At 36.3% G+C, this 12872-nt stretch overlaps 1 protein-coding gene across 1 annotated transcript in view; it reads left to right on the top strand.

Annotated features, from left to right (window-relative positions):
- Positions 1–12872, top strand: part of SLC2A9 (solute carrier family 2 (facilitated glucose transporter), member 9) — a gene marked incomplete at both ends in the record, with an annotated part of 92812 nt that overhangs the window by 50831 nt on the left and 29109 nt on the right. The window contains 2 exons of the mRNA XM_008941713.1: positions 4313–4414; positions 6787–6862. Coding sequence (XP_008939961.1) covers positions 4313–4414; positions 6787–6862 — 178 coding nt within the window. The remainder of the gene's footprint in view (positions 1–4312; positions 4415–6786; positions 6863–12872) is intronic.

The following is a 12872-nucleotide window of genomic DNA, read 5'->3' as shown; positions in this document are numbered from 1 at the left end:
CAGGCATCGAGTATGGAGACCCTCTTCAGTGAATGGAAAATTTCACTGCCCATTTAAGGTGGTTAAGGATGCTTTACTGCAAAATAGTTCAGACAGAGCTTAGAAACGCAGCAATCAATTCCACCCTTTGCCTAATAGTGACCTGTAGCCTGGTAATCTGTAGCCTGGTGTCTCCTGAAGGTGTGTAGGATTTTATCCTATCATGGCATTAATGCAAAGAGAGGAAAACTGATGTGAGAACCAAGCTAGGCCCAGATTTAAGTTGTATGCTGATATGGTAAACTTGGTGCTTGGCCTCTAAGTTCCAGTTTAGGTACCTAAGTAAAATAACTCATTTGTCTGTTTTACAACTGTATCATTCATACATTAGACAAATGGATATACGTAAAAGTATGTTTCAAAAAGCCAACGTATAATGCTCATTCTTGTGTTGCTGTCCTTTTCCTGAATGCAAGATACTACACATTGTGTCATAAATAGACCTGACAGGAATGTAAATGTGAGTATCCATTTTAATCCTGCTATTTAAAATGGAAGTAACACATTTAGCTTGTCACATTAAGTCTGAATCTAGACATACAGTCTTACTCAGACCTATATCCAAAATACATGAGAAAAAAGTGTGGCTACTCTTGATGTTAGCATATCGATCAAACTGCTTTGTTACTTATGATTCAGTCAGAGCTGAGACATCAAGAAAACCTAATAGTTTTCATAGTTTCCTTAGTATAATTTAGGTCCAGGAAATAAGAAGGGAATAGAATTCAGTGACCTCCCATTTGGGCTGTAGAACTTGCTTACACATTAATTTTATCCAGAGGAGCTTGTATGATCTTTTTTAATGTGTTCTGCTTCCATTATGTCAGCTCTGATATCTGCAGCTGACTCAAGTGAAAAGCTTGACATTTGCTTTTTTAACTTTATTTGCAAGTGTTTTCCGCCACACACAAAAAAAGTAATGTGAACTGTTAATTTAGTTTGCATGGGGTTTTTTTGCATAATTTTGCCCTATTATCACCAAATGTTTGTGCTGAGAGAATTTTGATTGCAATATACTTGTTTTCAGCAATCTCAGCTGTGTTAATTACCATGACTGGGTATAGGCTTCTACAAATGCATGTTTATGATCACGCATAAACAAGTATCAACCTACACAATTTGGCAAATAACTCAGTGTGCTATCACAGAAAAAGGTTGTAAGGTTCTTTTTTTAACTTCATTTGAGCAAATACTGAATTTCTTGTTACTTCATTTACTACACCAAATAGTGTATGTTGGCTTGTTTTAGGTCTTCAATAGGTAACAGTTGCCAGTGCATAGTAATGGAGCATTCAGAACTAGACATACTTTAAGGCTGATGAGTCATCTTCCACTTCTTATGAATCATAAGTAACTTAGTGGGTTTTGCAAGTTAACAAGTTTTAGATTTGTATAATCATAAGTAAAAATGAAGTGTTTATAACCCCAAATCCAGCATTGTTTTCATCAGTGGGAATTGCCGATATAGAAGGTGTTAAATCTTTCTTTTCAAGTATTTGCTGAAACTGAAACTTCAAAGTTTAGCTGACCTTTTTATTTTTTATTTCCCATCAAGGGGAGCAAACAATTTGGCAGAGAAATTTGAAGTGCTCATGTATTGTTAGAGGTTTTCTTAAGAAATCCTCAAAAATAAATCAAATTCTAGATAGAAATACTGCAGACCTAAAGAGCTTGATGGACTGGCTGTTGGAATGTCTGTGAACTTAATTCAAAAAGCATTTTTGGTCTTGATGAAAGATGGTGCCTCCTGAGAGGCTTTTTTCTTGTGGGTTTGCTCCCAGTTGAACAACTTTGATCTGCTGATGAGCCCTGAGATGCTTCTGCATTGCCTCCTGACCAGCAAAGCCACAGACCCGTGTCTTTCCAAACACACATGCTGCTTTTCATGAGACCATAGCTCTGAAATTTATAACTAGGTAGGGAGCATTGTTGTGATTGTTGCACTTGGCTTTCCATGGGCTTGATTCTGTGTAGTATCCCATTTCAACAGAGACTGGTGTGCCTTGTTTGAGGCTGTGCCATAAGAAGATGTGTTCTGTTGGTTTGGAACCTACAAGATGTAGGTCATGAATTTGCACATATTAGAGGTGTCCTTGGCTTTAAAACAGAAGTAGGTATTTCTCTCCTCATAAATGTGAAAGTTAATCATGTCAAATTGAGAAGCCTTCTGAGTCTATATTTCCGAGAGGTATTTGTGTTGTCTGTTTACTTAACTTTGTATCAACTTTAGAAATTATTATAGGATTCCCCTCTAAGAAATGTTCACCTCATTTTAATACAAAACCCACCAGCTGGTTTAACACTAAGGTTGTTTAAGCTTGACAATAAATCCAGAATTGAAAAAATAATGGTAATTCTCTGGCATGTCAAATTACGTGTGCAGCATTTGTTGCTGAATGTGTAGTTCATATCAATTTACATGTGAAGCATCTGCTGTAGAAGTCTCTGTCTTATGGGCCCATCGGATAGCTTTTCATTCCTCAGAGCTATAAAAAATGTCTCTTGGTTAAGTGCATGTGTAGCTACATGTGTTTGCAAGATGAATTCATTAATCATAGTGGAAAATACTTGGCATCTTGTGGAGGTTTTGACAGTGCAGCAGTTGCCTTTTGAAACATTCATACCCTGTGAGCACAATGTGAAAAGTTAATAACATCAGTGTGGGCCTATTTTAAACACAGCTCTGAAATAAATTCTATTATGGAAGCTGTGGAAACTGTCAAAATGAGTGTATTTCCTCATTTAAAGAAATAATGCTAAAGCTCACCCCAGAGCTCCTGTCCGTGTTCTGCAGTGTCACAGTGCACATGGCCAGCGTGGAAGTCCAGCTCAACAGGGTGAGGGGTCAGCATGGTTTGAATCTTGTCCTAAAATCTACGAGTGAACCTTATGCTCTGGGAGAATCACTTGCCTCACAAGGCCTTTCTTCCCTGGTTGACTTTGCACTTGTCTTTAACACGCTTCTTCTAGACACTCACAGTGGAACAGTGTTCATCATGTCCCAGAATTAAGGGTATTACTCTAGTTTTCATTTTAGTTGCTCATTTTATCTTTTGCTCAGAGTAGATGTGGAAAAGGAATTTCAGTCTCCAGCCACTAATGACATGGCAAATAGTTCTATGATCCTGACTTCAGCTTATTTGAAGTGGTACATTTTGGCCTTCATAAAATTATTTTATCCTTCTCATGAGAAAACCAGCTGTAATTAATAATTGTAGTAGTTATCAATGAGAATAGTATGTCAGTTGTTATGACCTAGAATATGTATTAGCCTATTTCAATGAGACTAGCAAAGACAGCTTCACCTTACAGCTTTTCAAGAAACTCTGCATTGTGTAATTCTCTGGCAGGTAAGTATTCAGCGTTTGAGATTGCTTTTAATGAAGCTGATTTATCTTCAGGTATTAAATATAGATTAAGAAAGTGCATGAGTGCACCAGTATCAGTGTTACATCACTTGTCTGAGCAAAGTTTTCTGCTGGGTTGATTTCTTTTATCTAGGTATTCTAATTACATTAACTATCTGAAAATATGATGAAATATTTCTTCTGTGTTTGGAGAAAAAAGAAAATGACAATAAATTTTAGAGTAATAAAAATATAATCTGTGCTAAAAAGCTTTTAATCTTAAATTTTAAATCTTTTTAACTTAAATTCAGACAGATGTTGAAACTAAGAAATAGTTAAAATTCAAAAGCAAGGGATTGGAATTAACATTTTTGACATTGAAAAATTACATATTCTAAGAACGTTATTATAGAAATTTGGTGCAAATTTGTAATGTAATTTCCAGTGGAGCATTGCTTATGCCTTAAAGTAATCAAACTTCAACTATCATATTAATTATTTTTATATAGAAAATGCACTGTGGTTTTTATTATTAAATTCTTGCATGAAAAGTTAAAGGTAGTAGTAACTTTGAAATCTACCATGCTAACAGTATTAGACTTGAATTTACAATTTGCACATTTTTCCTATCTATAGGCCACATTTATTCTGTAGTAGGAATCAGGCATAAAACTAGTGCCAAGTACTGCACTGATGGTTTCCTATTTTTTTCAGTGGTCTCAGGTATAGATGCTGCATTAACTTGGTTTTTCAAAGAGGTTAGATTGTGCGAACATAATTGTGAAGACAATTCTGAAAACATCATAGCTGATAAGACCAAGTCGCATGGTTTTGTTTTTGATGTTCGTATTTACTAGGAGAACATATTACATGGTCTGAGTTGTTCAGGTTTTTTTGTTCTTCAGTGCCTATTTTTTGTTTTCCAGGGCTTAGTTATTGAGCGGCTTGGACGCAGACCTCTTCTTATTGGAGGTTTTGGGTTGATGATTGTCTTCTTCGCAGTCCTTACCGTCTCCCTGACTTTGCAGGTAACACTGTGGTCACTACATGTTTTCACTCCCTCTTCTGCCTATTTTAAACACCAGGTACTCAATACTGGTTTGCCTCAACCTTCTTACATAAGCCAATCCTTTGAATCAGTTTGACATAAGGATTCAAAGGTCTGTCTTTTGCTTATTTTTGCACCTTTTGGTTTCAAAGTACTGTGGTTATCCATAGCGACTTTTGCATTAAAAAGTCATAGGAGCTTTGTTATGTTTAGTCTTCTTAACTCAAAGATTCATGCATATAATAACTTTTCTGAAGACATTTTACCACTAGTCGGGTAAATAATGTACCCATATTCCATATTTTTATCTCTATAATGCAGACTTTTTGAGATTTCTTTCATAGTTTATGTCATGCTTATTCTTAGGTTTGGATGTTTTTTCCCAGTAGTAAAAAATTTCCATGTTTGTTATTTCTTTCAAGTTACGTTTCTGATACTTTTATTGAAAATGTAAAGACTTAGCCCTTGGAGAACATTTGCAATTAAGTTCTCAGCTATTATTATCAGTCAGTTTTCCAGCTATTTCAAATGGTCAGAGGAGGATTATTAAACCAACCAAAGTACTGCCCCCAAGTAATTTTTCCTTATTTAGCTTCCATTTACGTAGCGATGCAGTTTCTTTCTGTTCATGAGAGCTTTTGAGAAATAAAACTGACATGTGCAATGGCCTGAGTTTGGGTGGTCTTTCATCAAGTTGTTTTCCTGCTGTCATTGATTCCACTGTCCTGCCATTAATCTGACTTTCAAGTCCTGTTTCTTGGTTGGGGAAAGTCAGTAAGTTAGTTTGACTAGCTGATATATGCCACACCATTGCAAAGTTTAACCTGACCTACCTGTATGTACAGGACAATAAAATATAAAGTTTGTGAATAAAGTTCACATACCCATCATGACAGCTATAAGATAGCTCTCCAGAAGGGGGATGTTGCTGCAAGTTTTGTATGCTGAATGAAAAATTCTTGATTTTCTTGAAAAATCTGAATCTTTTAAAACCTGGTTTGATGCATGAGGATGTTCAGCTATTGCAAATCTCTAAAGTTTGAGTGCCTTTCAGTTTTACTTCCTTTCAGGAGTGTCTCAGTCCATTAACTATTAGAGGTTATGTATTCCTTTGAGCAAAGGCCCTGGGTACAAATAAGGTTGCCCTCAGAGGAATTTGTATCTGCTTCATTTTTGCAGCTTCTCTCTCTATCAGTGTCTTCAGAGACCTTGGATGTGCATTCAGATAAGAACTCCAGAATGTCCAGTTTTGATAGACCTGCAAGTCTCTTGCTTAATATTAATGCTTAGGAGACCATGTTATCCAAATATTTAAAAGAATAACCTAGACTGGAAGAGAAAAAGTATCAGAAAATGGGGATCTTTATTTAACACTGAAACAAATAATTACCCATTTTAGCAGGTATATTTTTACAGTGCAATTCAAGGTGATATTTTGTGATTCTGCAGCTCTATGTATCTATACAAACTTTGCAAAAATAGTAAAATTGTAATAAAAATGGCATTCACACTTACTGATTAAAAAAACCCACTGATAAAGAGAGAAAGGAATGGGAATCCATGTGGTTTTCCCATCTGTTAGTATTATTTTCAAGAATTCACATACATAATTAGGAAACAGTGTCCTGAAAACTCAGTAGAAATTGCTCATTACATTTCAAGTTCCTATCACTTCAAGTTCTGATAAAGAAAAATGTATTTAGAAGTAGAAAAAGGTTTGCCTTGTAAGGAAAATAGGTGATTCCATTTAAAATCCCCTTAAAGAACCATTTATAGTTTGTTCTCTTTTCCCTGTACCTGTTGTTTGCACACATAGCCCTCCTTGTCTGCAAAATCAGATTATGGCTAAAAATCCCTGGACTGTGGCTTTCACATGCTTTGCTAAGGTTCAGTTACTGTCCTACCAAAAGGCAGCCTTTCATGTCTAGACTTCAGCAGAGCCTTTAAGTGGTGAACTTTGAAGCTCTTTTGGCCATCATAGGTGCTCTTTTTAAACATGACTGAAATACCTGAGAAGGATGGAGGCATCAAACCTGTACAATGGAAAGAAAAACTCTTTTCCAGGTTGGCTTGAACTTTAGCACAAGAAGCTCTAAACTTTCAGATTCATGACTTCCATGGTGCAAGACCTTGTCTAGTGTTTCTCTTCAGGAATTTCACAGAGACCAAGACCTTTAATACAAATAATCTAATAAAGTTCTACAGAAATACTGTGATTTTCTAAAATAGTCATATGCTAAATTCTGAAGTAGAGGAAGAATGGCAGAAAACATTATCTGTGATTTTTTAAATTTTTTTTTATATTGGTTATACGTACAATCTACTTAAAGTGAATGTATTTTATCTACCCAGAAAACCGTGCACTGGCTTCCATACCTCAGTATATTTTGCATCCTTGCAATTATTGCATCGTTCTGCATTGGACCAGGTATGTCTATTTTTTTCATATTTCTTTGTAAAAAAAAGCACAGGTATTTTTGCATTGGCACTATGTGAACAAATCACTTGTAGGGAACTTCACTTTACCCTTATCTGAAGAATAGAAAGGGATTAAGGCAATAAAAGATGATAGCAACATAAAGTGATAGCAATTTTGATAGAAACCCATGTACACATGTGTTCCCACTTAGGTGTAAGCATAATTGAGAATTAGTGCCTAAATGGCAATCAGTACCAAATTAAAATGTTGGCTATTATTGTACAATTGCTATGATTTTGTAAATCTATAACAAAACAGTCAGAGTGGAAGCTGAATGTTTTGTATTAGCAGTTCAAATGCAAATATGATGCATATAGGGGACACTGGTGGAGGGGAAAGAAGGGGAAAGTTGTGTGTGGTTTCCTCCTCCTCTTCCTTACCCAAGACAGAAGCATTGTGCAAGAGGGTTTACACACGCTGTCTTTAGGAAGAGAGAAATGGTAGATATCGTGATGGTGGATCTGCTCCTTGTCTGACAGTTCTCTACTGATTTCATGCTTCCCCAATCCGATGCCCTCAGGTAACTGTTTTTGTAGGTAATAATGTGTTTCAGAGCTATTTTTCCATCCTAGTTTTGATTATTTAGAGATGGATACGACTTTATAGGCAATCATTCACAGGTTGTGGGGGGTTTATTTCATTTTATTTAATAAAGAACATGTTCAAGGTATAAAGAAAAAGTAATAAAGCCAGATTTTTTTCGGAAGTGCAGAATGAAAAGAGCAACAGTCTAGGCTCAGCAAGGGCAATTCTAACTGAATAAAAAGAAAAAAAGTTTATAGTGGGAGTGGTTAAGCAATCGAAGACTTTGCTCAAATCAGCAGTGAAATTTCCATCCTTGAAGCTGTTCAAAACTCAGCTGGACAAGCTCAATTGGCCCTGCTTTGACTGGAGGCTGAACTCTAGAAGTCCCTTTCAACATAATTTATCCTGTGATTCTAATTGCATCATGTCTTTGGAAAATGCATTTTAATGGATGTGCATAATATGCAGATACTTCCCTAAGCGTAGTATTTCTCTGAACAGTGTTGCTGTAGCCTTCAGGTACTTCACCACAATCAGATCCTGCAGTTATCAAATAATGAAATGTTAACAAAAATTATTTGCAGATAGATAAAGAGGAATTTAATCCATGTTGAATTCATTTGCACAATAAGGTGTCAAAACACTGCTTAAATTTTCAAAGATTCTTTTGCAAACTGTTCTCCACAAAATGGGGAGGAAATCAGCTGCTTTGTAAGAGTTTTTTTCACAGTTGTTCAGCTATAAACCTGAAAGTAAGACTTCTGTTCCCCTGAGTCCTCATTTTTTTTATGCACCATCTATTACCCCTTTTTCTTTATAAAGTTTGACATTAAACATTAGTCATCTGTTGGTGCATCTTCATCACTAAAGTTGATATAATTCATTTATTGTGGTTTATCTTGGGAAAGAAAGAGTTGCTGATGTTTCACATTGCTCTAATGAAACATTGCTATAACTCTGTGGATCCTCTTTTGAAAAAGCTAAGGAGAAATTATGCGACTTTAGAGGCAAATGGGGAAAAGACCAAACTATTCTGTTTTTCCTTGCTTCTGGGCAAATAGCTTGTCACTAATGTCTATGCTTATTCTTTTGCATATGGTAGCTGACTGGAAGACAGACAAGTCAAACAGGCTTGACTAGGGCCCTTAAAATACCTAACGTTTGACTGCAGGTGATCTGTGAAGACTGTTCTACTTCCTCACCTCCAGCTCTTCTTGAAAGACAAATACTGCAAAAAGCTTGCAATCCCTTTGTCATTCTATAAACAAATATCAGGTTCAGCTAAGTCCCTGGGATTGATGTCATTATGTTTCAAGAATTTTTTTGAAAGAAGCATTTGGTGGAATAGAACTGCTCTTGCATTGTGAATACCTAAGGAAAGTAAAGTGTTGACATGAAATTTCTTGGAAACTTCTTGTCCAGTGTTTTAAGTAACTCAAACAAGGCTAAGTACAGCTACTTGCTACATCTACCTTTCTTTTTTCTAAAAATCTAGATGCGTGATGCCCTTTAGGTCTTGCCTTGGAAGAAATGGAACAACTAATCCCATTCCACGCTCTTTAAGTTTCTTGTGGTCTTGCAGACTTTTACCTTATCACCTCTGATTTTTCCAATCTTAATGGCCAGTTCTTATCACTGTTTTCTCAGAGATATGACAGCCCTTTAGCAGGAAAATTTCACACTTCAATATCTAGTATTCTTTTGTAGTACTCTGGCAGTTTAATCACACAAGGCTAAAGTCTGGGAATCATTTTCCCACCTTTCTCCTCAGTAAAAGGTTTATTCCCCAAGAAAATTAATGAATATTCTTTATTATTAAGTTGCATATTTTTTAATGTTTTTAGCCTTTTGTAGAAGTTGTGTCATTTCCTTGTGTTGGTTAAACATGCTATCACTGACAGCCAGTATCTTATTTAATTCCTCCTGTAGTTGCTTAGAGCATTTCAGCATTCCTCAGAGAAAATCCCACATGGTTCACAATGATTCTGTAGACACAGTTCTTAATCTAGGATGAATTCAGTTTACATTTTACATTCATCGAGGTATTGGTACTTTGAAGTATTATCCCATCTGAAAATAGTAAATAAAATGAGGAATTAACATAATGAAAATACTGCTATGACTTTCTAGAGCATAAAGTTGCCTTTAAAAAAAAATACAACACTTTATCTCTTGCTAGAACATCTGATACTTTCTTGATAGCTTAGATGTCGTGTGGTTTCCAACTTTCTGATAGCACATGGGTGAGTCCCATCTGCATTTTACAGCTAGGATCAGCTGTTACAATAAACTGTGGGGTTTTTTATTTGTTTCATTTTTCTGAACTTGGCTTTTCAGCTTGCAGATGTTTTTTGGGTATATTGCTAGGGACTGAAACAATGCTAACAACAGGTATGTCCAGGTATACATGTGATTTGGTACTTCTTTTTTATCAAAAGAGAAACAGCAGAAAACAGACAAACAGCATTTTTCTTTACTACAAATTAAAGGGACCTTTATGTTCAAGGTAGTCGATCTGTGATCTGAAAGAAAATAACCTTAGAAAACCACTGACTGTTTTATAGGTTAGGGAGCCATGCTGTTCCAGACAGTTGCCTCATTGTGCTTATTTGATTAATTATACATGAGTGAAGGTATTTGGTTGCAGAGAACCCTACTGCTTTCCAGTATTACTTTTGATGATGGGAACATGTTAGTAAACAATTTTACATTTTTCCCTTCAAGAAAAAGGCAGAAGCTCCATGGAAATGTTTTTTTTTGGTCACAAATTTGACCTGGAGTACTTATAGAATATCTTTCAGTAGGAGAATTGTCATCCAGGAAAGTGTAAATAGAAAGGACTGAGGGGATTAGTCTTGGCTCCTCAGGAGTCAATAAGTAGAAAAAAAAAAAAAAAAAATAATAATAGTAAGAGGACTTTTTCAGTAACTCCACAAAGCATTTGTGCTTTTCAGGTTAGGTGTCATGAGCAAATGCATCTATTTGGAATGGCTTTACTGAGTGGGTAAAGAATGTGCAGCTCCTTGGAAATCTGAATAGTGATAGATGGGCTTAGATACATTCCAAATGTCTTCCTCCTTGACTTTGTCCTAGATACTGTTTAAGGAAAAAGGAAAAGCTAAAAGCAGTTATCCCCACTTTCTCAATTAAACCTCTGTGGTTGCCTCTTTGTGGACACTGAACAATGGCAGGTTGAACTGTCCTTGCAGGATCGATGTCTCTTTCTGGAAAACCACACTACAATCTGACTTAAACAGAAAAAAGTGCAGGTTCTACTTATTCTTACTGGTTTACTTGAATTCTCAGTTCACCCATTGTGCCTTTACAACAGTTGCCGTGCCAACAAGTGATTTTGATTTTGCTTGGTGAACTGGAAAGTATCTATATGTATGTATGTGCATTGGATGATTTCAGATAGTTTTATAAAACTACCAGCCCCTTTTATCTACCAGCCAAAGAGTTCAAAAAGCAAAACAAAACAACAACAAACTAACAAAAAACCCCAGCTGACCCAGAATGTGTGCAATCCAGTTTCCTTATTTGCCTGCAGGGATGTGACCCCACTTGTCAGGGAGCCTGTCGTGTGTTGTGGGAGGAGGGCTTGCAGTGCTTTTTGCTGCTTTTCCTGTTTATATAAAACAATTAAATGTTCATTCTCTGAACCAAAGAATGGCTCTTCTGCCATGTGTCAAGAGAATCAGCCCAGATGGTGGAACGTGTGGAGAAAATCCCAATGAAGTGATGAATTGGGGACTACGGCAATGTTGGCATAGAGTTCCAGTTAACCTTCCCAATCAGAAATAAGCATGACAAAAAATGAGAACTTTGGAAACTTGGCATAAAGCATTTCCACGCATTATCTTTATATGAAGAGATATATTGATATTTCTTCTGTAGAAGAATATTCTGTTATATGTAACAATTTTCTATCCAGTTTTGATAAATGGAGAAAGCAATGCTGCAGTGAAGGGAAAGGAAACCATTGTGGAGGAGGTTAGGTATGATGATTCTCTTTAAATGAAAGGGTGGGAGGAAGCGGACTGTTTTAATAATATACCTGGCTTCAAAGTAATCCTTCCTTTCTTACCTTCTTTCAGAAACCGCAAAAGTGTTGTCTCTTTCTAATCAAATCTTTGCACATTTGGTGGTTCTGGAAGCAGTGAACTTGAGCTCTGGACTTATTTTACCATTAGGAATAAGTAAAAATAATCCAAGACCCTATTGTTGCACGAAGATCTATGAAAGGTTTGTGCTTAGCACAGTGTGTGGCCTGTCCTTCGACTGCTGTAGCTGGGAGGGAGGTCAGCTCCATGTGTGTGCAGGCAGGCAGTAACATTCCTTCTCCCAGCGAACGTTCCTCAGGAGTTCCTTGTAGCCCCCTGGAAGGAAAAAGAAAATAAATCAGCTTTTATTAAAAGAAGCATTAAGACTAGGGGAAGTTCCAGAAATCTGAGGAGTTGCTTTTATAACCATTGCATGATTATGATAACAAGCCACCTTTGTGATGGAAATTTGTGTTATTTTGGTGGCACTTGAAGTTAGAGATTAGTGATTTCATTGAAATTTAATTTCATCTTTCACGTTTTACCTATTTCTAGTAATCATAATTGTATGACTGCATGCTGCTGGAGAGACAAAGAGGCTTAGAATCTCAGGAGCAAGGTGAGGATTTAAGGATGGCTGAAAATGCAAGTTAGCTAAGGAAGACTATGAGGCATATATCACATGGAAGATTTCTCCAAAGCTGTTTATATTTTATCTAAGTAATTTAAAAGATTGCTTTATGTTAGCGCTCTGTATGCACATTCTTTTACATATCTTCTTCAGAGGCCTAACGCATCATATTGTCACGCATTGTGTCTCCGTGTTGTAAAGTGAAAAATACTCTTTGTGTTGTCATGCGTCATGTCATCATTTTTAAGATGATGACTTAGAGCTGAATGTTGGAGCACAAAACTGCTCATGCAGCAGTTAGCACAGGAAGGCTGCAAAGAAACTGCTGTGAAGGTGAAGAAAATACATTTTTATATAAAAAGATACAGATTAACTTTAAATAGTCTAACAAAAAAAGTCATTACATAGACCATGCAGCCCCTGACTTAGTTTACATCAATAGCTGCTATTTTTAAACCAGTGATGCTACAAAGAGAAGAAAGCCGGTGTCTCTGCTTAATGCTTATAGTGTCTTTAAGGCATCTGACTTCTAGAAGCATAGCATCATTTAGGTTGGAAAAGACCTTTGAGATGCATAACATCTTAGAGGTAGTTATTCTGGTCCTAAGTCCTGTAGGTGTTTCTATAGATGAGTAGCACTTCCTTTTGGAAGAAATCCTGCTGACTCCAGTGGAGTTTGTGTAAGGCTGAATTTAGTGTGAATATGATCAAAGATGAATCTGTGGCTTTGCTTCAATTCCTACTTCTAAAATAAGTTCCT

Source organism: Merops nubicus, unplaced genomic scaffold (assembly GCF_000691845.1).
Source record: "Merops nubicus isolate BGI_N331 unplaced genomic scaffold, ASM69184v1 scaffold10026, whole genome shotgun sequence".
In the NCBI taxonomy this organism is placed as follows: Eukaryota; Metazoa; Chordata; class Aves; order Coraciiformes; family Meropidae; genus Merops; species Merops nubicus.
This window is presented reverse-complemented; position numbering and strand designations above follow the sequence as displayed.